This window comes from Colletotrichum truncatum (genome assembly GCF_014235925.2).
Source record: "Colletotrichum truncatum strain CMES1059 chromosome Unknown Contig_0005, whole genome shotgun sequence".
NCBI classification, from domain to species: Eukaryota; Fungi; Ascomycota; class Sordariomycetes; order Glomerellales; family Glomerellaceae; genus Colletotrichum; species Colletotrichum truncatum.
Genome location: NW_027222402.1, coordinates 473095 through 494832, shown reverse-complemented (window position 1 = coordinate 494832; position 21738 = coordinate 473095). Strand labels below are relative to the sequence as shown.

Here is a 21738-nt window from a genome sequence, read left to right as displayed (position 1 = left end):
AAACAAAACAAAAACCACCTCCCCCTTGGCAACTTTTCCACATTTTTTTCCCTCTACTCCCAGTTCACAATAATCTCTTCTTGTGACTTTCCCTCTACTCAGTTCTTCCGGCATTTTCGTGATACCCCTTTCTGTTGCCTCTGCCTCTTCATCGGAAGACTGATAGCAGATCATTATCATCATGCGTTTTATTTCTGTCGTTGCGGCAGCTCTGGCCGCTCAGGGCGCCGTTGCCAGTTCCTGGCTCTCCAAGGCTGGTAAGTCTACATCACAATCCACCTGTTTTTAAAGATCACAGAACTGATGATGTGCCTCTGCAGCCTACAACAAGTGGCACCAGACTGAGCTTGAGCGCTGGCTCTCCGACCACGACGTCCCCTACCCCACTCCTGCCGACCGCAAGGACCTCGAGAAGCTGATCGAGAAGAACTGGGATAACTACGTTGTCACTCCCTACAATTCGTGGGATGCCGAAAGCTTGCAGAAGCATCTCAAGGCCAAGGGTGTTGAGACCGAGGCTTCTGCTAAGGCTACCAAGGACTCCCTGATCTCTCAGGTCCAGAACTCCTGGTACGAGACCGGCGACCAGGCCCAGAACGCTTACCTCAACGTCAAGGACTGGATCCTGGATACTTGGACTGATAGCCAGCTGAAGGCTTTCTGTGACAAGCATGACATCCCTGGTATGATCTGCCCGCCGCCTGAGCTGTGATATTTGAAGCCCAATAACTGACATCACCACAGTTCCTCAACCTCGCAAGCGTGACACTCTTCTCTCAAAGGCTCGCTCTAGCTATGACAACATCGCTCAGAAGGTTGGCGAGACTGCCTCCTACCCCGGCAACTGGCTGTACGAGAACTGGTCTGGTAAGTTAAGCAATGTCTCTGAAGCTACTTATACTAACATAGCGCAGAGTCTGATCTCAAGGAGTGGCTCGACACCCACGGATTCCCTGCTCCCCAAGTCACTGACGTAAGAATCCCCCCTCTGCTGTCACTACCTATTCTAACAGTATACAGCGTGATAAGTTGATTGCTTCTGTCCGCCGCAACTCCCGTCTTGCCTACCTCAAGGCTCAGGAGCAGGCCGCCAGCGCTTCCACCAGCGCCCAGCAGGCCTATGCTACTCTGACTGATATGGTTATTGACGCCTGGAGCGAGTCTCAGCTCAAGGAGTTCGCTGACAAGAACGGCATTCCTGGTATGTACACCTTCTCCTTCCGCAAAAAAACAAAGCTAACCCCCATTAGTTCCCCAGGGCACCAAGGCCAACGAGCTCCGCGCTCTGATCCGCAAGCACCGTGCTGACTTCCTCAACGACAACGTTGCTGGCAAGGCTTCTAGCGCTTTCGGTGCTGCTACTTCCAACGTCGCCCAGAACGCTGCTAAGGCTACCGATCGTGCCTCTCTCGCCGCTCAGGAAGCTTTCAACGAAGCTGTCGGTACCTGGTCCGAGAGCCGTCTCAAGGCCTACCTTGACGCACGTGGTATTCCTGTCCCCCAGGGCTCCAAGACTGATGAGCTCCGTGCTCTTGTTCGCAAGAACCAGCACAAGGCTGCTTCTGGTTGGAATGCCTGGACCTTTGATGACTTCTCTACTGAGAAGCTCAAGAACTACCTCTCTTCCAGCGGTAACGCCGCTGCCAAGAAGGCTGCCGAGAAGAAGGACGCTTCCCGTGACGAGCTTCTGAGCGCTGCCCAGGGTGCTTACAGCTCTGCTTCCTCCGCTGGCGGTGCTAGCTATGCCTCTGTTACTAGCTACCTCAGCCAGGCAACTGACTCTGCCAAGTCGAACCTTTTCGACACTTGGAGCGAGAGTGAGCTCAAGTCTTACCTGGACAGCTACGGCGTCAAGGTTCCTCAGACCTCCAACATTGACGAGCTCCGCGCCGCCGCTCGCAAGCAGTACACCTACTTCAAGTACGGCACATCGTCTCCTTCTGGAACTCTCCTCGCTAAGATCGAGGAGGGTGTTAAGGACACCTGGAACTGGGTTGCCAGCCAGATTGGCATTGGCGCCGATACCGCCCAGAAGAAGGCTGGCCAGACCAAGGAAAAGGTCAAGCAGGAGTTGTAAATCGCATCAACTTCACTTAATACTGCCCTCCCATAATATGGAATGGGCGAACGTGGCTTAATAAGTCACAGGCATATGACGGATGACAAAAATTTGGGTTTCCAGTTTTCTGTACGACAACTTGCACTTGTGTTTTTGGCACGGTTCGAGGGGGTTTGCCTTTTAAGACCCAGCGGTAGTCAGGCACATGGAACCTTTTGTGTGCCGCTTCTGCTTTTGGGGTCGGGACTGTACAATATCAGATAGGGACGATAGCATGAAGAAAGAATCTGGCAAGTTGACTTGCCCCTAACCTTTGTGACTTTTTTGTTTTATAGTGCATAGTAATCAGCTTTTTCTGGTTCATCCCGCTATTCCGTATCTATGTTACTGTTAAGCATCAAGCATTAGTTTTAGTTCCACATTTGAAGACCCGTTGCTGATTAGTATAGAAACGAGAAATTCATAAAAGCAAGTAGTGACTTTTCATATTGACCAGCTATTGGCGTAGAGTTGAGCTTCATCTCATCATTATCATTGGCTTTTTTTCCCCATCCCTCCATGGACCACACCGCCAACGCTTACTGCTGCTTTACGCCCTCGGCGACCTCTCTCAACCACCCCTTCCAAGGACGCTATCTCGAAAGGACGCCCCTGACGGTGCCCTGCAGACTGGGTTTGTTGTCAAAGACAACCTCCTTGATGCCCGTATCCTCGCCCGTGCCGTTCTCCAACCACCGGGCCAGCAGATCGTTGCTCTCCTTGGGCTTGACGTTGTCGTCGCGCGTGCCGACCGTGATGTGCGCGACGGCGTTGACACACTTCCACTGCTCCGTCTCATCGACCAGGCGCACGACGATGGCCATGACGCGGTCATCGAAAACCACCTGTTGACGGAGAGGAATTAGCTTATGTTACTTGCCATAAAAAAATAAGTCATGGGGGACGAGGAAAAGCTCTTACCCGCTCAAGCTCGACGCCGCACTCGCCTAGCGGACGAACGTTGGCCACATCCTGACTACCGGCCTCCTTCTCCGCCTCGGCATGGATGCCAGTGTACCGCTGCCAAAGCTCGGGATGCTCCTTGACGCTGGCGCGGTGCATCAGCGTGACGTGGAACTTTGGCTGCACCCGGCGCGTCTGGATGAGCTGCTTGTAGAAGCGGGAGACGTTGGCGTCGGCCTTGTTAAAGGTGCCATCGAGAACGCCACGGACCTCCTGGGCGGGAACCTCGACGGACATGTACTCGAGAGGCTTCTTCTTCTGCTTCTTGGGCTGCTGGCCTAGCTGATGCTGCTGCTGAGGCTGCTTGCGAGGGCCGCGGTCGGGGATGTTGTGCTTGAACTCGGGCTTGTACTCGATGAACGCGGACTGGACGGCCTGGTCGAGACGCTCGGCGGAGGGTACCTCGGGGACTAGGTTCGGGTACATCTGGTGCAGTTCGGTGATGACCTTTTCGAGGTTGACGCGGCTGCCGGCGGTGGGATCGAGGTGGATAATTCCGTCGAAGCCGTTATCGGGAGGCGAGAAGGCGGAGAGGGGCTCGAAGCGGCTGATGAAGCCCTCCATCACGCCGAGAAACTTCTCTGCGTCGGTCGCAGCGTGGATGGTCTGGTGGTTGTCGCCGCGAGCGATGACGCGCTCCTGGGTGATCCGGCGGACCTCGTCGACATTGGAATCATCATGGTTGAAATGGAGAGCGATCAGACGGGCCGTCTTGTGCTGTACCTTTACATCTGTAATGAACTGCTTCCGCTCGTGCTTCTGGGCGTTGTTTCGGTCTGCGACAACCACGGGGTGGTCCTTTAGCTGTTCGAGAACGGCCTTGGTGAAGCGAGGAGGCCGACCCTTGCCCGAGATGTTGTCGTTCTGGACGTGTCCCCACTGGAAGAGATGTGTCAGGGCAACCGCGATGGTGGTCTTGCCGCAGCCGATGGTGGCGATGGGGCACAGGATGACATCGCCAGTGACCTCATTGTCGACCCGCGTGGGCTCGTCGAGCTCGAGGTTAGCTGCGTCGGATCCCTTCATGTTCTTGAAGGCGAGGAAGTCGTTGCGGAGGGCGATGATGCCGTGGTTCTGCTGGTAGAGCTTGCCGAGGTTAGGGTCTGCCTGGAGGCGGCGGCGGGCGTAGAGTAGGTATTCCTCGGTAATCTTGATGTGCTTCTTGAATTTGGGTGGGCGGCCAGAGATCATGGCCTTTGTGCACTCTCTCCACTGGCGGTACATCAGGTAAGGCTCCTCGAACTTGTACTTGAAGAACCAATCACGGTAGGGGGCTTTTGCAGGGTCGTAGCTCTCCTTGCAGCGGATAACAAAGCCCTCGACATCTCGGCCACCGTGGGCGCCAGTCTCTGCCGCCTCCTCAAGGAACTTCTTGACCTCGTTGATATCATCCATCACAATCAGGCCAACCTGCTTGAAGCCCCACGCGTCGCCGAAGCTCTGGACCGCGGCACTGGGATAGGTCACGAACTCTGGGAGGTTCAGATTGATTCCGTGGATGTACAAACCAGCCTTGTCGGGGCCGTACTCGAGGATGTGCTCCTCAAAAGAGTCGTCGCAGAGCTCGGCTACAGCAGTGGCATTGCGATCCCTCAGCTCCCGAGCCAGATCCTCCTTTGTCTTGCCGATAGTAGCAAGCTGCTTCTCCAGCAGGCGCTCGCCTGCGGTGGCATGGCTTAGATCGGCATCAGCACGGTCTCCAGTCGAGTGCTTGCTGCAGACGAGGAGCGTTCCGTCTTCCAAGCCAGAGATGAAGATGATGCAACCGTTCTCCTTTAACGTGAGTTCATAGGGACCCTTGGTCCTCTTCAGGATGTTGTCCCACTGCGTCTCATTCACCTCACCGATATTGAAGAACTTGTCGTATCCGCGCACAACGATCTCAGGCTCGTTCTGCATGTTCTGTGTTGTGAAGAGACCTCGGGCGTATGTAGGCAGGTCGCGCTTCTTGTAATCCCACTCCTGCATCTTCCAGGAATCCACCTTGATCTTATCCTGGGAGTTCTTGACCTTAAAGGGAGTCTTCTTGCAAGAGAAGCTGGTGACACCCTTCTCCTTTCCGCGCTTCTTTGTTGCGTCATCCAGGGCGCGAACCATGCTGGAGACCTTCTGGACATCCTGGGGGATATAAGGGACCTGGGGCATCACTGCCTCGGCTGTTGTTGCTGTAGCCATGGCTGCAGAGAAAATGTGAGTATTTTTGAGTGGAGATGTTCTAAAAGTAAAAGAAAGAGCCCTGCGGGCAATGAACATGGAGGAGACGGTGGATTTCGTCTTCGTCCTTTTTGCTGGAAGCCAAACTTGCGTGGTGATGATCTCACTTGATGTGTATATAGGTATTTGTGTGTCCTAGAAAGGGGAGGCGGTCTGACTTTTGTAGAAGAGAGAACAGGTCCAATGTCGTTGGATCCACGGATTCAGACGACACAAAGTAGGAGATGAGTCACTTTCTTGACCTGACCCTGTAGGAAGGATAGCACCGCTCTTCGACCTCTTTGAAATGGCCTCGACCAGATGTGGCTTCACCCTGAAGAGTCCTCAAAAAAAGAGTGAAAAGGGAAAACAGTCACACCGAGCCACACACAAATTAGGGATGGTGGAAATTGTGCTGCCTGACGTGAGATCAAATACGGAAGTCGGGATTCTAGGTACGGGAAAGTAAATGCACTTTCCAGGCTTTTGGGGGGGCTGAGCGAGCCGCAGGAAGTGGCGTGGTGCGATAATGTGCCCTGCAATTATTTGGGCTTTGGAGGGGCAGCAGCTCTGGAATGGAGCCACAGCACTGGAAGAAGAAGGCGGTGGGAGCCTATTGGCGGGGTGTGCGTCACATTGGAAGCTCCCCGCATGGCAGAAAATTTCCCATTAGCGCATTTCCACAGGCATTTTTCCAGCAAAAAGATTGGGCTCCGCCACGACCGGTAATATTTTGGCCTCAATTCGATCTGACCCCCCGAGATTTGAGATACGAAACCACCCACATATACGGATATACACATACACACACACACGGAGAAAAAGAAAAAGACGCTAGCAACAATAATTACCGAATCTAGCGAAAATGAGCCCCAACCCGTATCTCCTGGCGGCCGATAACCCCACGGCTTTGCTGTCTCTCCTCCGCGAGAGCCCCGCCATCGCCTCCGGTCAGGATGAGCACGGTTACTCCCTTGTCCATGCTGCCGCAAGCTACAACCACCTTGATCTCCTCCGCGCCTTGATCCAGGAGTTCAAAGTTGACGTCGATATCCGAGACGAGGACGAGGAGACGGCGTTGTTCGTTGTCGAGACCGTCGCGGCAGCCCAGTGCCTGGTCGAGGAACTTGGCGCTGATATCGACGCCAAGGGTGCCGAGGGCATAACTGCTGCTCAAAAGATCGAAGGCGAGGGCGACTACCCCGAGATCGCCGCATACCTTAACAGCGTCGAGTCGAAGAGGTTGGCTGCTGCTGTGGCCAAGGTCACCGGTCAATCGAGCACGAGCGCCTCTACCACCAACAACACTGCTGCCGCCGAGGGTACCACTGCTGCTCCTCCCATCGACCTGCCGCCCGTCCCCGAAGGCCTCGCCGTAACGCTCGGCACCATGGACCAGACCGAAGATGTCCCCGCCGAAGTCGATCCCGAGTTCAAGCGTAGGATAGATCAGCTGGCTGAGAGGGAGGATTTCCACACTGCCGAGGGCCAGGCGGAGTTGCGTCGACTTGTCGAGGACGCCGTTCTCGGCCAGGGACTAGCCGAGGAGCGTAACGTGCGTCCGAAGCAGGGCTAGCTCTATTTTCTTTCCTATATACAAAAAAAGTGTTTAATCGTCGCTTTTGATTTCCCAGAGGAGATAGTGGCCTGGCGACTCGGGCGGCCGGAGGAAGGCGACCTCGGTGCTGTCGCCGACCATGCCCTTGGAGAAGGAGGTGGCGCTCAGCGAGAACCAGGTTCGCGACGGCAGGGCGACGAGGGCGTCGATAAGGACGCTGCGCACCCAGCTGGAAGTGAAGAAGCCCTGCCAGGTGATTTTGCAGACCTTGCCGTGTTGCGGCGAGTCGGAGTCCCCTGGCCCTTGGTAGCGTGATAGGTACGGGTCAATGGAATCGCCTGTCTCAATGCGGGGGCTTTGGAGGCGGACCAACGACAGCCATTCGTACGTCTCGGTTGCGAAGTCTTCCAGGCCGGGTCTGTCGCCGTTCGGGATGGTCTCCGCTGGGAGTGAGAGGGGCGCCATTTTAACCTGGCAGTCTGGCACAAGAGACGGGTTGCTTGTGTATTTGGTTGGGAAGTACTGGTCCAGGGGGTCTGGCGAGGGTGCTAAAGGGGACATTAGAGTGGTTGGTGGATAGCGTTAGACAAGACTTACTGGTAGTCGTCGCGTTACAGAACAGCCATGTCACGGGCGTGTTGAAAACGTTTTTACACGCGTACAAGAGTCTGTCGAAGCCCTTCTTTCCGTGAAGCATGGACGGATCCCGTAATTGGTAGCTCACGACTAGACTCGTCAGTCTTGCTTGTATATAAGATAGCATGCACACTCACTCCATCTAGGCTTCAAGCCTCGTTTGCCCTTGACGCCATGGGGCTTGCCCACCAGACCTGCTCGCTCGTACGTCTCTTTGTCGAGGTACATGGTCAAGAGGCCTTCATGTAGGGAGAAGACGTTTTCGACCGTTGTCCTGCCCTCTGAGAGCATGAGGATGTTGCCTGCGGCGGTCAGTGAAAGCCCAAAACAGCTTCAGGCGATGTTTAACTTACCCCTTTTGATGTATTCATTAAAGAAGGCACCGTCAAGAACTTGGCCGAGGGTCATGGCAACGCGGTAGAACGTCGGGGCGGCGAGCTCCTCCACAAGCTTTTTGTGCACCAGTTCGTAACACTCTTGAGGGAGAATGAGGTCGACCTAAGCATATTTTAGCCTGGAATTGGCAACGTGGTTTAGTAATGTAGTCCAACTAACCTTGTGGTTGAATCCTTGGCCTAGGATAGGCGCCCACGGCTTGCCCTTGGTCGGTAGCTGTTTGGGCTCAACATGAGCCATGGTGCCGTAGGTGACGAAGCATTTCGGCGACTGGTAGATACTGGGAGTAGGCAATGAAAGCATCTTGACCGAATCTTAGCACCTTCTCGTAAAACTGGCGGGTTTGTGTTGAGAAGGTGTACTCTGCCGGCGGTATAGCGGTGGCAGTGTGTAAATGAGAGAGAGCTCTGGTCTCCAGAGTGAGAATTGCATCCTTTGCCTAGGCCCACGCCAGCCGTGCACTAATATGGTGGGGGCCCACCTCCAACGCACAACAGCCACTCTGCAAGACATCTAGAAGGATTTCAGCACGACTGGGGTGTCCACATCCAAGTGAATCATCCACCAAAAAAGTACCATCTCTCAGGTCGCAAGCCCACACAAACCCGACGAGTCAGCGGTCCAAGGCGCTGAAAGAATAGCATTTTTTACCAACAACACTGCAAGTTATTGACTTTTTGGTTATTGAACCGGCGCATCGCATTGATACCGGCTGTGTCAGTATGTCCTTCAAATTTCATTCTAGTACCCCAAAGTTGACAAGCACAGCAGGTCTAAACGTCGCGCAAACGAGGGGCAGAATTCACCCCGCGCTCTACGCCAGGAATTTTTCCCAGTGCCCCTCCTCACTCACCACTTTGCGCCGCGCAGCCTACGTCCACCATGGAATATCTGGTGCGCTTCTCGCAGGCTCACGAGTCTTTCCGGCTCCCTGAGCTACAGGCTCTGGCAGACCTCGAGGGGATTGAGATGAAGGTGGTCGAGTACAGCGCCGACGTGAGTCTCAGTTCACTTCTCATGAGGGGCTTAAGTGAGCATCTCTATTCTGTCCAACTTCATACCACAATACTTTAGTGTGTCTTGCCGTCTCAACCTCTTAATGTCTCTCTCATCTTTCTGGTCGAATATTCATCGTGACACAACATCTTTTTTTCACTAAACTACATCAACCACACTGTCTAAGCAAATTCCAACTCTCTCATCTCATCTCACCCTCTTGTTTCTCAACCACCACCCCTGAATACAACCATTCAACTTGACAAAAGACTAACATCCCCAGACCCCCTTCTGCATCGTCAACCTCCCCTCCGCCTCCTGCGCCTCCCGCCTCGTAGCGCGGTCACTCCTAACACAATCAATCCATGAACTATGGGCCCACGCGCCCTCCCACGACCTCATCCACGACGTCCTCAAACAGAAGATCCCCCCAGCATGCTCCCCGTCCCCAATCTGGGTCTCCTCCTACGAAACAGCGAGCTTCAGATTCAGCCTAGACACATTCCAAAACTCGCGGCCGCACTCCGAGTTCATCAACCTGGTGAACTCCTTCAAGCACCTCCCGCTAGGCGGCCCGATCCGGATGAAAAACCCAGACATCGAGTTCACAATCTTTGAAGACTGGGAGCTGCACGGCAAGGAGCCGAGGCACGTCTACCTCGGGCGCCTCATTGCCACCGGCGCGCGCCACCTCAGTCTCAAGTACGACCTCAAGAAGCGCGGGTACATCAGCACGACCTCCATGGACAGCGAGCTCGCGCTCGTGACGGCAAACATTGCGCACGCCGCGCCCGGGAAGCTGTTCTACGACCCGTTCGTCGGCACGGGCAGTTTCCCCGTCGCCTGCGCGCATTTCGGCGCCCTCGGGTTCGGGAGTGACATCGACGGCCGCAGCATCCGTGGAGACGGCGGGAAGAGGACTCTCAAGGGAAACTTCAAGCAGTACGGTCTGCAAAACCTCGTCGGCGAGTTCTGGACGGCGGATCTGACCAACACGCCTGTGCGGAGAGTCAGGTGGTTGGACGGCATCGTTTGCGACCCGCCGTACGGCGTGAGGGAAGGGTTGAGGGTGTTGGGGTGCAGAGACCCGGAGAAGACGCCGTGGGTTGTTGAAGCTGGACGGGAACGGTATAAGTGAGTTCTTTCCCGCCCCCCCCCCCCCCCCCCTCTTTTTCTCTCTCCTCTCGGGTTCAGGGGGTGTTGGTAGGGGTGGGTGTGCTGACAATGACAGACAAACGGACTTCATCGCGCCCAAGAAACCGTACAGCTTCCTCGCGATGCTCGACGACATCCTCGAGTTCGCGTCAGACACCCTTGTCGACGGCGGCAGACTATCCTTCTGGATGCCGACGGCCAACGACGAGGACCAAGAGATCCCCGTGCCCATGCATCCCAAACTAGACATTGTTGTAGTCTGCGTGCAACCTTTTAACAAATGTACGTCTTGTTGCTTCCCTATACCCCCCCGTTTAGCCAAAAATAAAAAACTACAAAGCTTGCTTACACTTGCAAATAGGGTCGAGAAGACTCATCACATACCGCCGCATCCCCGACGGCCAAGTCGACCAGGAGAAGCTGGCGGCCTACAAGCGCATATACCATGAGGGAACAACAGCAGATGAACTGAATCCTTTTCGACGGGGCTACTTCACCAAGTTTGAAAAAGAAGAAGCCTAATAAAAAAAGAAAAAAAAAGTTTCATGTACAGCAATATTCCCTCCTTCCCGTCTGTGATGATGCCTTGTCCGTGCCTGATAAACCAAAATAATACTGTTGCGCGCGTGTTCTCTCTACTCTCTCTCTCTCTCTGTCTCTGGTGGTCATTCATGATTTCCCTACCGCTTGCCTTGAAATTATCCGCCACTCATCATACCCAAGGCATTTCCCAAGGCACCGTCGTTTGATATCATTTGTCCAGAAAATAAAAAAAATAAAGTGCATGCATCCAAAATGTCCAACAGAAGCAAACTCCCACGCCGGATGACTGTTCTTCCCGTCGGGGAATTGCGCTCATACCTCTTCTCGCCTCGTGATCTCCATTCCTTTCCCGCTAGACAAGGGGGATCGGACCTTCAAGACCATTTTTTTTTATCTGAATTCCATGGCGCTGAAGCAGCCCCTGTCCTCCACGTGCTTGAGCTCGAGCTGCTGAAACCTGGTGACGAATGTTAGTAACAAAAAAAAAGAAAATCCGAAGTTGAATAAAAAATAAAAATAAAAAAGGTAATCGGCTCGGGGTCTCGGGGTTTTATAAAGGGTATCATCGGCACATACTTTTCGCTCTTGGAGTGGAAGTAGATTCCACTCACTTCACCCTTGACCTGGTTGAAGCAGATGTAGTAAAAGCCCTCGAAGCTGGCTCCAGAAATGGTGCGCACGCGGTGGTCGGGAACCAGAAAATGCTCCTTCCAGCGCATGAAAATATTCTCTCTCTGCGCAATATCGCGGATCACCACGGGGCCCTTGCGCGCCTGCTTCTGGAAGGGGCGGAATGCGTTAAACTTGGCCCAGTGGTTCAAATCAATCTTGTCGGTGGCGCCCCAGCTCTGATGATTTGTGGTGAAGCCGTACTTGGTGCCGATGATCTCGCCCTCAAAGTATGTAGTCAGCGTCGGGTGGTCTTCGGTGAGACCTGTACAGAGTTTAGCAGCTGTTACACAACGCGCAGGGGGTCAGCTGTGGAATGTTCGCACCTTGGATACGCAGGTAACCGCATAGGAATGACTCCCTTAGGTCAACATGCTTGATCTCAACCTGGACGTCGTAAACCTGTCTTTCGGATTGCTGTGTGCCGTGAAATTTGCTTCCTGGCCGCAGGAAGGACGATGGTGATGTTGGTATAATCTATCACAAAGTTCTGTGTGAGTCATGTGATGCATCAGTATAGACATCCCACATCCAACGTACCCGCATATTAGAGTAGTCTGAACCCATGGACGGCGCCATAAGTTCCTCCTCCCACAGCTCGTCGGCGTCAATGGCCATGCCCTTGCCCTGGTCATTTAGTGTCGTAGGCGCTTGCCGGGTATCATGCCTCCTCGATCCATCGGTGCGAGACGCCCGTAGCCTGTCACCGGCCGAGTGTCCCTCCTCATCCGATTCGGTGTGCTTAAAAGAGTCCATGTCGGCCGCAGGCGACGAGTGAGCGGTTTCGCCGGATTGCGGCCTCGGCGACATGGTGGTGGACCTCGATGAGGATACGGCGGATGTGGGCTCGTCATCGAGGATGACTTCTGTGCTTATACCCTCGGTCGGGGACATTGGGGCGCTGACGGGAGCGGGTGAGGTGTCCTCGTCCATGCGGTCGTGATGGGCATCCATAACGGCGGAGCCTTGGTTTGAGTCGGTGGGCGGACGCCAACTGCGTTGTGGGGATCTTGAACTGCTGTCTTCAGGACATGTCGAGAAACTGTGGGATCTAGGGGAGTGAGGGTCGGGAGGAGGATTGGATGACGGGGTCGGCATGCTGGGCTTGTGGGAGGTGGTCGTGTGTGATGTTAGTGAAGACGGAGTAGACTCGGTGCAGTAGCGGCAGCGGTGGACGTCAATGTCGGGCGATGGGGGTCGGTCGCGTCGACGGGGAACGCTGCGGCTTTACCGCCAGCAGGGGTCGAGAGGGCTCCGCAATGATGACAGCAAGGGTTGCCAACAGGATCGCGGAGGGAGCAAATAGAGTATCGTCGGTTCAGAAGCGAGTCTGGCGATGCGGTGACGGGTTATTTGGGTGTTGACGTTAGGTGTTCGTAGGTGTTGAGACAAAGCTCGGTCGAGAGGATGTCAGGAAGTGATTTGGCCCAGTGGGAGTGATCAGTAAGGTCGTCTCCAAATGGAATAGAATCACAGGCTGCCAAGCGAAAGGAAGCGGTCGGGAGCGGACAAGGGCATTGGTCGGGACAATCCAGCACTACAGCCAACAGTGGATGGGTGGTGGTGGAAGATGTCGCAGTCGCAAGACAGACCACAGCGCACCGTCGGGGGATGAGTGACAATGCCGGTGGACGGCAACAAATGTGAGCCCCAAGGAGGTGAAGCTTGTCGCAAGAGACGAAGCTTTCGGGCTGAGGGAATTGCAAAAAGCCACAGGAAAGGCGGATATGTATGACTGATGTGACAGAGGCGAAGTCGGTCAGAAGCAGATTGGTAGGAATGAGGAATGTGAAGGGTTGGCCGGGGCCCCAGTGACAGCACAGCGGCGGCAGTAGCAGCAGCAGTAGTAGTAGTAGCGACGAGACGCAGCTCAGAGACACGACACTGGCAGATGCAGAGACAGAGACGGACAGGACCAGCCAAGGAACGGGAAATGGGACGGGGGCTGACGATTGGGGATTAGGATTGAGACTGGAACTGTGGGCTGCGACGGGGGGGTGGATGGGGAGTGAAGGGGGCGAAATTGGGGGGGAGGAGACAAGGGACTTGCTGGGATGGGACGGGATGGAGACAGGTGATTGGTGAAAAGACGTCAAAAGGTAAAATGTAGATGAAAATGCAAATGGGAGTGAGTGTACGTTTAGTAGAGCTGGGAGTTGGTGATGGTGTCGGATTGGAAACTGGTGGTCTTGATGTAGGTTACAATAGTTCCAGTGAAGTTGGTGTTCGGTATTTACTCTCTTTCTATTCGTGAAGAAACTCGGATCAGAGCGCGTGATGAGAGAGACATTTGAGTGGGAGAGACCAAGTGAGACTGGTATGATGAAATGAGAATCATACAAGGTACTGGATAGAACGAGTATTGCACCACCGACTGAGGGACTCAAAAATGGAAATAAAATAGAGTAATGCTACAAGCAAAAGGGACAGCGACAATAGCAAACGCTACCTACCAAACTAAGGTACCGGTAGACGTGGAAGGTACGGAGTACAGACTCTGGGCCAACAACTGTAGAAAGAACAACCGTCAATGCATTGCAGCAGCAGGAGCGATGACGCCCATGCCGCCCACACATACCCCCGCCTTTTTCCCACGCATCGTTACCGCTAGCCACGTTGGAAGGGTCCCCCCAGCTTGTGGGTTTTTCTGCGCTGTTAAGCCTGCCTTGCCCTGTGCGCTCGTCGCTGGTGCTGCACAACTGCGCTACCAAAAAAAGAAAAGAAAAAAGGAAAAGACGCCACCTGCCAGCTGTTGCTTGTCACTTAATGGGGCGGCGCTAGAAGAAGCCAGCCACACACGAGCCTTGCGCTTTTTGTCTCTAGCAAACTGCTCTAGCGGAGGTCTTTTTAATATTTAGCGGTGGCTGCCGCTTCTACCACAGACTGAAAGCGTCACATGGAGATTGAGGGATGGAGATGACTGATGAAGTGACAAGAGGGTAATACTTTTTTAGAGTGCGATTTGGCACATTGGAGCCTCCAGCCTCTCCCGGCTCCAGCCACACTTGTGTCGTCTGATTCTCTCAGGCCTTCCCAGCCTGAAGCCTGCATTAGTTAGCACATCACAGCGCAGTACAGCACACAATACATTTAACTGCGTCGCATTGGCGCTGTAAAATGTACCGAACACGAACCATTGCAAGTGGGATTTGCTGAAGAGACGCTGGAAAGAATGTTTACGTGAGCCCAGCAGCCACCAGTCTTATCCTCATGTGCAGTTGTCTCTTTTCCCCCTATTTGTTTACTTTCTTTCTTTTTTTTTCAATCTTATTTTGATTTCACTTGACTTTTTATCTCCCATATTCTCCATTCCACCCCCCCTTGGGCCGTTCGGGTTCACCGTACAGAAGCCCCCTCGGGCTTGCGGGGACCTCGCAGTCTCCGTTTTGCAGGCGCTGCCCTGTCGGATCCCGCTGTAACAGAAGGATACGCGCACTGCACAGGTACCTCAGCCAGCAACACTTCAGCGCAACGGAGGCGCCGGCTGGCGCTAGATCCATCGCAAACCTGCTGCACTGGGCACAGACTAGGGCCAAACTCTGTGCTCCTGCAGCAACTCTGCAAATTCCAACTCGTCAGACTAGGTCCAAGCACTGACTGTATTTCGTATTTCTGCTGCCTCACTGCCTCACCTCAACATCTTGCTTTTTCACCTGAGAAGGTCAGCCAAGGTCAGCCACCTCACCTTATCTTACTGATGTCTAAGCCTCATTATCATGCCCTACATGAAATTACACATGAAATGGATAAAAGGCAGTGCTAGCAGCAACGGTGACAGCACTGACACGAGAAAAGCCGTCTATCCCCCTTAACATGACTGAGGCTCTGAGAAAACCATCTCTCAATGTATCCCGACCAAGCAATTTCCCTGCCACCGTGTCTGTGATCTTGCATTCCCTTTCCGCATCGCTGTCACTGTCTGTGCCTGCTCTAATCATGCCATGCAAAATATCTTTGCCCCCTTTATTTCCCAAACCGAGCATTGAAGGAGTCAATCATTTACAACGGTCCGGTTCAGCACAACGCCTTTCTTCATGCATACTAGCAACACCACGTATCCCAAATGCTCAACGACCATCAGATCGTTAGTTCCACTGCCCATGCCACCTGGCCCTGTTCTTACCGTCTTCTAAAGCGATCCGAACACCGGGCACCAGCTCCCGTCAAAAAAAAAAAAAAAAAAAAAAAAAAAAAAAAAACCCTCCACCCCTTCCAGCCATTCCTCATCTTACTCACGCCGCCGCTACCACGCAGTAGTAAAGCCGCGGTTCCGACCGTTGGGCTTGGTCTTGGTATCAGCCCTGCGCTGGCCCCCTTCCTTGCAAGACTCCATAAGCCAGACTTCCCGGCCTGTTATGCTTAGTACAATTTCTCGTTACAAAACTGACTCGGCCTTGTACTCTTGACACTTTGAGCCTCAAACCAACTACTACGTCAGCCAGCCAACCCAGCTATCCGGCCGCCTACCGGACAGCCCAACCAATACGCCGCCTCTCTCCAAACATCCCAAGAAGACGGTAACCTTGGAGCCTAGCTTCTCACTATGGGCTGAAGCTCTCTTCCCGTCGCACCGTCTGATGGCGGCCCGCATGTCAGTTCACCACCCAAGTTCATTTTTTCTGTCATTAAATCCCACACCTACTAGTTATGTTGGAGCCGTGTTTAATGAATGTCCAATTCTTGCGGCGCCTAGGAAGCCCCTTATCTGTACCTGGCAACGCGCATGCATGCATTATCATCGAAAGAAAAGACGTGTCTCGTTATTTCCGGATCACTACCAAAATGGTCATGCCCGTTATGTCTACCTCGTGAAAATAGGGACTGAAGGATTTGCGGATTTACTCTGTCTTCCGTCCGTTCACCCGTATATGCCCATCATGTCCGAGCTGAAGGGCCCAAGAACTCCTTCATGCGCCCCTCCCCTGCAGCATCATGCATTTTTTCCAGAAGAATTTGGTTTTATCCCGCCTCCCACTGTCCCCGCAGATCGCTTGCGGCATATCGTCATGTTCGTCTCGTAGCGGGCCCCTCCCTTTGTTGAACCGTTGGTCAGTTTCTCGGTCACTGGGTATCTCCATTTTTTTGCTCTCGTTTCGTCACCGCCACCGAGAGGGGCGCTTTCGTTGATTGTTTGTTTAGATGGGCTTGATCTTGAAGTGCAGAGCAATCAGACTGAAGACGAGCGCCTTCAGATCCTGAACCAGGTAGTAAAACACGCGCAGTCCCTCGGGGTCTGCCGATTCCGTCACGTCCACCAATGAGCCGATCTTGGCCGTCTGTACCACAAAATGTCAGCTGGACATGTCGGAAGCAACAGCTACAACTGCAACCCACCTCGAATGAAATATGGTCATTTCCCAGCCGGATCTCAAGCTCCTGGCGTCCATCCTTGTTCTTTTGTGGCCACTTGGAGTCGTCTTCCCTTCAGAGGTTGTTAGTCGGTTCATCGTGGTCTCGTCAGCGGGCAACGCACTTCATGATCTCGCTCGTCTTGATGATGCGCTTGATCTCGTCGATAACCAGAGCGCTCACGCACACTAAATGCACATGTCAGTATTTGCATGTTGAGGTGTCAGAGGGGTTTCGCGTCTCATACTCTCTTTGCGAATCAAACTGTCATTTCTGTAGTTGGAGTTGTTGGCATATCGTGCAACAGCGCTGCGTCCATCGCCGACGACACGAAAGTCAAATTCTAGAGCCAATGTCAGCGGGGGGTAACACGAATTGTAGTCCGGCTAGGTGTGTTACCCAGAAACTCATGCCCGAATCGTCCAGAGTGACCGGAGCTGTGACGGTTAGCTATTGTGGTCGAGAGAATGCAATGCAAAGAAAAAAGAAAAGTGACGCACTAGTATCGCATGTAAAACTGATCGTTGGGGCTCGACATGGTGGCGGCGTTGTCGACAAACAAAGCACAATTGTCGGTGTCTTGTCGCAACTGATGTCCTTGGAGCTGCAAGGCTGTGGATGGAAATGCAAGAAAAGCGGGATGGCCCCCGTACCACCCTCAGCCCCGGCGGGGTCAGGCATCATGGATGGACCAAGCTTTGCCCAATAAGAGAGCTCCGTTTCGGGAGGCTCTGTCCCAGCCAAACCGGCAGTTTAATCCGTTCCGAGTTCAAGGGTCCACTATATCACGTGTTTCGCTTAGTGACACCTGTTCGGGGGCGCCAGGGACAGATATTCATGAAGGCCAGATCAGTGGTATAGCGAGATAGAGAGCCCCAGCTTATAGGCGTATATCGGATCGGTGACCGCTTCAAACACAAAACAGCTGGCGACGTATGCCTACGGAGGTCTCGTGTGGAAAGTGGACATATCCAACGGATTGGTTTAGAGTATGTTTTCCACCCGTCCATCGTGTTCCTTGTCCCAGCTCTTTTAGAGAAACTCACTGCCAGGAGCTCCCTAAGCTAACACGTATTCACCCCCCGTCCCTTAGACCGTCCAATCCCAATCCCCACCGCCCAGCTTCGATACATCCCACTCGTAACCCCCGACTCCCAATCCTAATTCCCCCTTGAACACGTCGTCAACCTCACCGCGCCGGCACCGAGCCAGCAACACCACACCCTCCCGCCACCATGGCCTCCTTTCTGGAAAACGCGTACAGCTTGGTGCACCAGGACAATGCTGCCGACGTGCCCAGCCTCTCCGACCTGCGCACGCAGCTCGAGAAGGGCACCGACGAGAGCAAGGTCGAGACTATGAAGCGCATTCTCACCATTATGCTCAACGGCGACCCCATGCCTCAATTGCTCATGCACATCATCCGATTCGTCATGCCCTCTAAGCACAAGCCGCTGAAGAAGCTGCTCTACTTCTACTATGAGATCTGCCCCAAGCTCGACTCCAGCGGAAAGCTGAAGCAAGAAATGATCTTGGTCTGGTTCGTAGTATCTATCTAACCTACAGGCCCATCTCCTTGCTGACAGCCTGGCCTCAGTAACGGTATCAGAAACGACCTGCAGCACCCCAACGAATACATCCGAGGAAACACCCTTCGCTTCCTCTGCAAGCTTAGAGAACCCGAGCTCATTGAGCCTCTTCTGTCTTCCGCGAGACAGTGCCTCGAGCACCGCCACGCCTACGTGCGCAAGAACGCCGTCTTCGCTGTTTCTTCCATCTACACACACGATGCCTCCCTAATTCCCGATGCCTCAGACCTTATCAGCACATTCCTCGAAGCCGAGAACGACCCGACATGCAAGCGCAATGCATTTGCCGCCCTGGCCGCCATTGACCACGAGAAGGCCCTGCTCTACTTGAGCACGGTATTTGAGGGTATTCCTAACGCAGAGGAGCTGTTGCAGCTCGTTGAGCTCGAGTTCATCCGCAAGGATGCTATCCAAAACTCCCAGAACAAGGTAGGAAATTACCAGGAAGTATATCTTTGGCGCATGACTGACCCGATTAGGCGAGGTATCTGCGTCTCATTTTCGACCTGCTCGAAGCCAGCACCTCGACCGTCGTTTACGAAGCCGCCTCTTCATTAACCGCTCTTACCAACAACCCCGTTGCGGTCAAGGCCGCCGCCGCCAAGTTCATCGAGCTCAGCATCAAGGAGGCCGACAACAATGTCAAGCTCATCGTGCTTGACCGCGTGGACCAGCTCCGGAAAAAGAACGAGGGAATCCTGGATGACTTGGTCATGGAGATTCTTCGCGTACTCTCTAGCCCTGACATCGATGTGCGCCGCAAGGCTTTGGGCATTGCCCTCGAGATGGTGTCGAGCAAGAACGTCGAGGAGGTCGTGCTCCTGCTCAAAAAGGAGCTGTCCAAGACCGTGGACCAAGAATACGAGAAGAACACCGAGTACCGCCAACTCCTCATCCACTCTATTCACCAGTGTGCCATCAAGTTCTCTGAGGTTGCCGCTAGCGTCGTCGACCTGCTTATGGATTTTATCGCCGACTTCAACAACACCTCAGCAGTCGATGTCATCAACTTCGTCAAGGAGGTCGTGGAGAAGTTCCCCAAGCTGCGCAAGCCGATTGTCCAGAGGTTGGTCGCTACGCTGAGCGAGGTGCGTGCCGGAAAGGTCTACAGAGGAATCATGTGGATTATTGGAGAGTACTCCCTGGAGGAGCGCGACATCAGGGACGCATGGAAGAGCATTCGTGCCAGCCTCGGCGAGATCCCCATCCTCGCCTCGGAGCAGCGACTGCTTGACGGTGACGGTGAGGAGGAGAACAAGGACCAGGTTAACGGCCACTCTAAGCCCGCGCAACCCACTGGTTCGCGCAAGGTCCTCGCTGATGGAACTTATGCTACGGAGACCGCCCTCACCAGCCAGTCTTCCGTGGCTGCTAAGCTGGAGGCTGTCAAGGCCGCCCAGAAGCCTCCTCTGCGCCAGCTTATCCTGGATGGCGACTACTACCTTGCCACTGTCCTCTCCGCTACCCTTGTTAAGCTTGTGATGCGCCACGCCGAGATCTCTTCTGAGGCTGCTCGCACTAACGCTCTGCGTGGTGAGGCCATGCTTATTATGATCTCCATCATCCGTGTTGGCCAGTCGCAATTCGTCAAGGCGCCCATTGATGAGGACTCGATCGACCGTATCATGTCCTGCGTGCGGTCTCTGGCTGAGTTCAACCAGCACAAGGAGCTCGAGTCCGTCTACCTTGAAGACACCCGCAAGGCCTTCCGTGCCATGGTTCACGCCGAGGAGAAGAAGCGTGCCGCCAAGGAGGCCGTTGAGAAGGCAAAGACGGCTATCCAGGTCGACGACGTCGTCCAGATCCGCCAGCTTTCCAAGAAGAACGCCACTGACGGCTTGGACGAGATTGAGGTCGACCTCGAGAGGGCGACGGGTGGTGAGGCCACCGCGGAGGATCTCTCCTCCAAGTTGAGCCGTGTCGTCCAGCTCACCGGTTTCTCCGACCCCGTTTACGCCGAGGCCTACGTCAAGGTCCACCAGTTCGACATCGTTCTGGACGTTCTCCTGGTTAACCAGACTATGGAGACGCTGCAGAACCTCTCCGTCGAGTTCGCCACCCTCGGCGACCTCAAGGTTGTCGAGAGGCCGACGACGCAAAACCTGGGCCCTCACGACTTCCACAACGTCCAATGCACGATCAAGGTCTCGTCGACCGATACTGGCGTCATCTTCGGCAACGTTGTCTACGACGGCGCTCACTCAACGGACACCAATGTTGTTATCCTCAACGACCTTCACGTTGACATTATGGACTACATCCAGCCTGCTACTTGCACTGAGACGCAGTTCCGCACGATGTGGACCGAGTTCGAGTGGGAGAACAAGGTCAACATCAACTCCAAGGCCAAGTCGCTGCGTGACTTCTTGGAGCAGCTGATGGCAGCGACCAACATGAACTGCCTGACTCCCGAGGCCAGCATGAAGGGCGATTGCCAGTTCTTGAGCGCAAACTTGTACGCTCGCAGCGTTTTCGGTATGTATTTCCAACGCACACACACGATGATCTTTTGATTTTGATGCTAACAATTCCGCAGGCGAGGATGCTCTGGCCAACTTGAGCATCGAAAAGGAAGGCGAGGACGGCCCCATCACCGGCTTCGTCAGAATAAGAAGCAGATCGCAAGGCCTGGCGCTGAGCCTGGGATCCCTCAAGGGTCTCAACAAGATCGGCTCTACGGCGTAAGAAGCGATCGGAAGAGGGTTGTGGATGTAAGTTGCTATATATCAAGACTGCAGTCGGTCGCCCCGAACATGTTTCCTTTTCGGAATTATCCCCCTCCCCTCCGGTTCACGGGGAATAATCGGGTGAGATCTTCTTTTACAAAAAAAAAGAGAGAGATCAGATACGACCTTAGTTTGGGGGGAAACGATGGGAAAGGGGGGAAGGGGGGAGGGGCGTGGCTGGACAGCGTGCAATGGAAATGAAATTGGGGGGGATGTGTGCTTTTTTTTTTTTGGAAGAGTGAGATTTCCCTCCCGGCGCTCTTCCTTTTTCCCCCCCTCCTCTTTTGTGGTTAGAGTAAAAAAAAAGTGCAGCCCGGACAAGGCGTCATGAGTAGGTAGAAATGAGATGTTCTTCATGTTCTAAGCGAAAGCGGTCTCGAGTTGCTCTGATGAGATGCAGTCACGCGTACATACACAAATAACGACGAGTTCCTGTTTATTGACGAGTAGCAGGCTCGTGGGGTATATGACATTAAGCGTTGGTATACTACAACTACGATTGTCTCATTATAGGAAAATAGTATCTGTATGCTTCCCACCCACACTGCTACTACTTTGAAAACCCCCGTCGAACCTGAAAAAGTGTGGGCAACACCATAAGGTGGATGATGGTGGTTATACGAGCGTCGTGGTCGTGAAAAGTAGAGGACGGTGTGGACGCTAACGAGCAAAAGCCGGGTGTAGTAGATGGCGAATATACTAAAAGCTTTTCTGCTGACAATAGAATATCCTCCTAAACGCCAGAAATAAAGAGAGCCGGACCGCGAAAAAAGGGGGTATTATCCAGACTAAAACCGAAAAGTGTTGCTAGGAAAGGGGGTATGGTGTGTGGAGTGGTATGGAAAGTGACATGGGGAAGTATTAATG

General features: G+C 53.8%; 8 protein-coding genes across 8 annotated transcripts; 4 read left to right on the top strand and 4 right to left on the bottom strand.

Annotated features, from left to right (window-relative positions):
• Positions 1-181: 181 nt before the first annotated feature.
• CTRU02_208141 (stress response protein) lies at positions 182-2077 on the top strand (the record flags this gene model as incomplete). The annotated part of the gene is made up of 6 exons (XM_036733194.1): positions 182-257; positions 321-683; positions 745-867; positions 915-973; positions 1021-1201; positions 1251-2077. The coding sequence occupies 6 exons, from the start codon at positions 182-184 to the stop codon at positions 2075-2077; spliced, it is 1629 nt and encodes a 542-aa protein (XP_036575044.1).
• A 614-nt stretch (positions 2078-2691) lies between these two features.
• CTRU02_208140 (tRNA ligase) lies at positions 2692-5314 on the bottom strand (the record flags this gene model as incomplete). The annotated part of the gene is made up of 2 exons (XM_036733195.1): positions 2692-2943; positions 3020-5314. The coding sequence occupies 2 exons, from the start codon at positions 5312-5314 to the stop codon at positions 2692-2694; spliced, it is 2547 nt and encodes an 848-aa protein (XP_036575045.1).
• Positions 5315-6119: 805 nt separating this feature from the next.
• On the top strand, positions 6120-6830 carry CTRU02_208139 (ankyrin repeat protein; the record flags this gene model as incomplete). Its single annotated transcript, XM_036733197.1, has 1 exon — positions 6120-6830. The coding sequence occupies one exon, from the start codon at positions 6120-6122 to the stop codon at positions 6828-6830; it is 711 nt and encodes a 236-aa protein (XP_036575046.1).
• A 33-nt stretch (positions 6831-6863) lies between these two features.
• On the bottom strand, positions 6864-8147 carry CTRU02_208138 (ribonuclease p mrp protein subunit pop1; the record flags this gene model as incomplete). Its single annotated transcript, XM_036733196.1, has 5 exons — positions 6864-7360; positions 7410-7538; positions 7586-7750; positions 7802-7946; positions 8004-8147. The coding sequence occupies 5 exons, from the start codon at positions 8145-8147 to the stop codon at positions 6864-6866; spliced, it is 1080 nt and encodes a 359-aa protein (XP_036575047.1).
• A 579-nt stretch (positions 8148-8726) lies between these two features.
• Positions 8727-10517, top strand: CTRU02_208137 (RNA methylase family protein; the record flags this gene model as incomplete). Its single annotated transcript, XM_070205037.1, has 4 exons — positions 8727-8840; positions 9124-9974; positions 10072-10277; positions 10357-10517. 4 exons carry the CDS (start codon positions 8727-8729, stop codon positions 10515-10517), a joined length of 1332 nt encoding a protein of 443 aa, XP_070061112.1.
• Positions 10518-10928: 411 nt separating this feature from the next.
• CTRU02_208136 (vesicle-mediated transporter vid24) lies at positions 10929-12305 on the bottom strand (the record flags this gene model as incomplete). The annotated part of the gene is made up of 4 exons (XM_036733199.1): positions 10929-10995; positions 11115-11472; positions 11534-11684; positions 11748-12305. The coding sequence occupies 4 exons, from the start codon at positions 12303-12305 to the stop codon at positions 10929-10931; spliced, it is 1134 nt and encodes a 377-aa protein (XP_036575049.1).
• A 4037-nt stretch (positions 12306-16342) lies between these two features.
• On the bottom strand, positions 16343-17094 carry CTRU02_208135 (mago nashi domain protein; the record flags this gene model as incomplete). The annotated part of the gene is made up of 6 exons (XM_036733200.1): positions 16343-16483; positions 16542-16629; positions 16681-16744; positions 16804-16899; positions 16956-16993; positions 17057-17094. 6 exons carry the CDS (start codon positions 17092-17094, stop codon positions 16343-16345), a joined length of 465 nt encoding a protein of 154 aa, XP_036575050.1.
• Positions 17095-18858: 1764 nt separating this feature from the next.
• Positions 18859-20830, top strand: CTRU02_208134 (coatomer beta subunit; the record flags this gene model as incomplete). The annotated part of the gene is made up of 2 exons (XM_036733201.1): positions 18859-20620; positions 20682-20830. The coding sequence occupies 2 exons, from the start codon at positions 18859-18861 to the stop codon at positions 20828-20830; spliced, it is 1911 nt and encodes a 636-aa protein (XP_036575051.1).
• Positions 20831-21738: the final 908 nt, after the last annotated feature.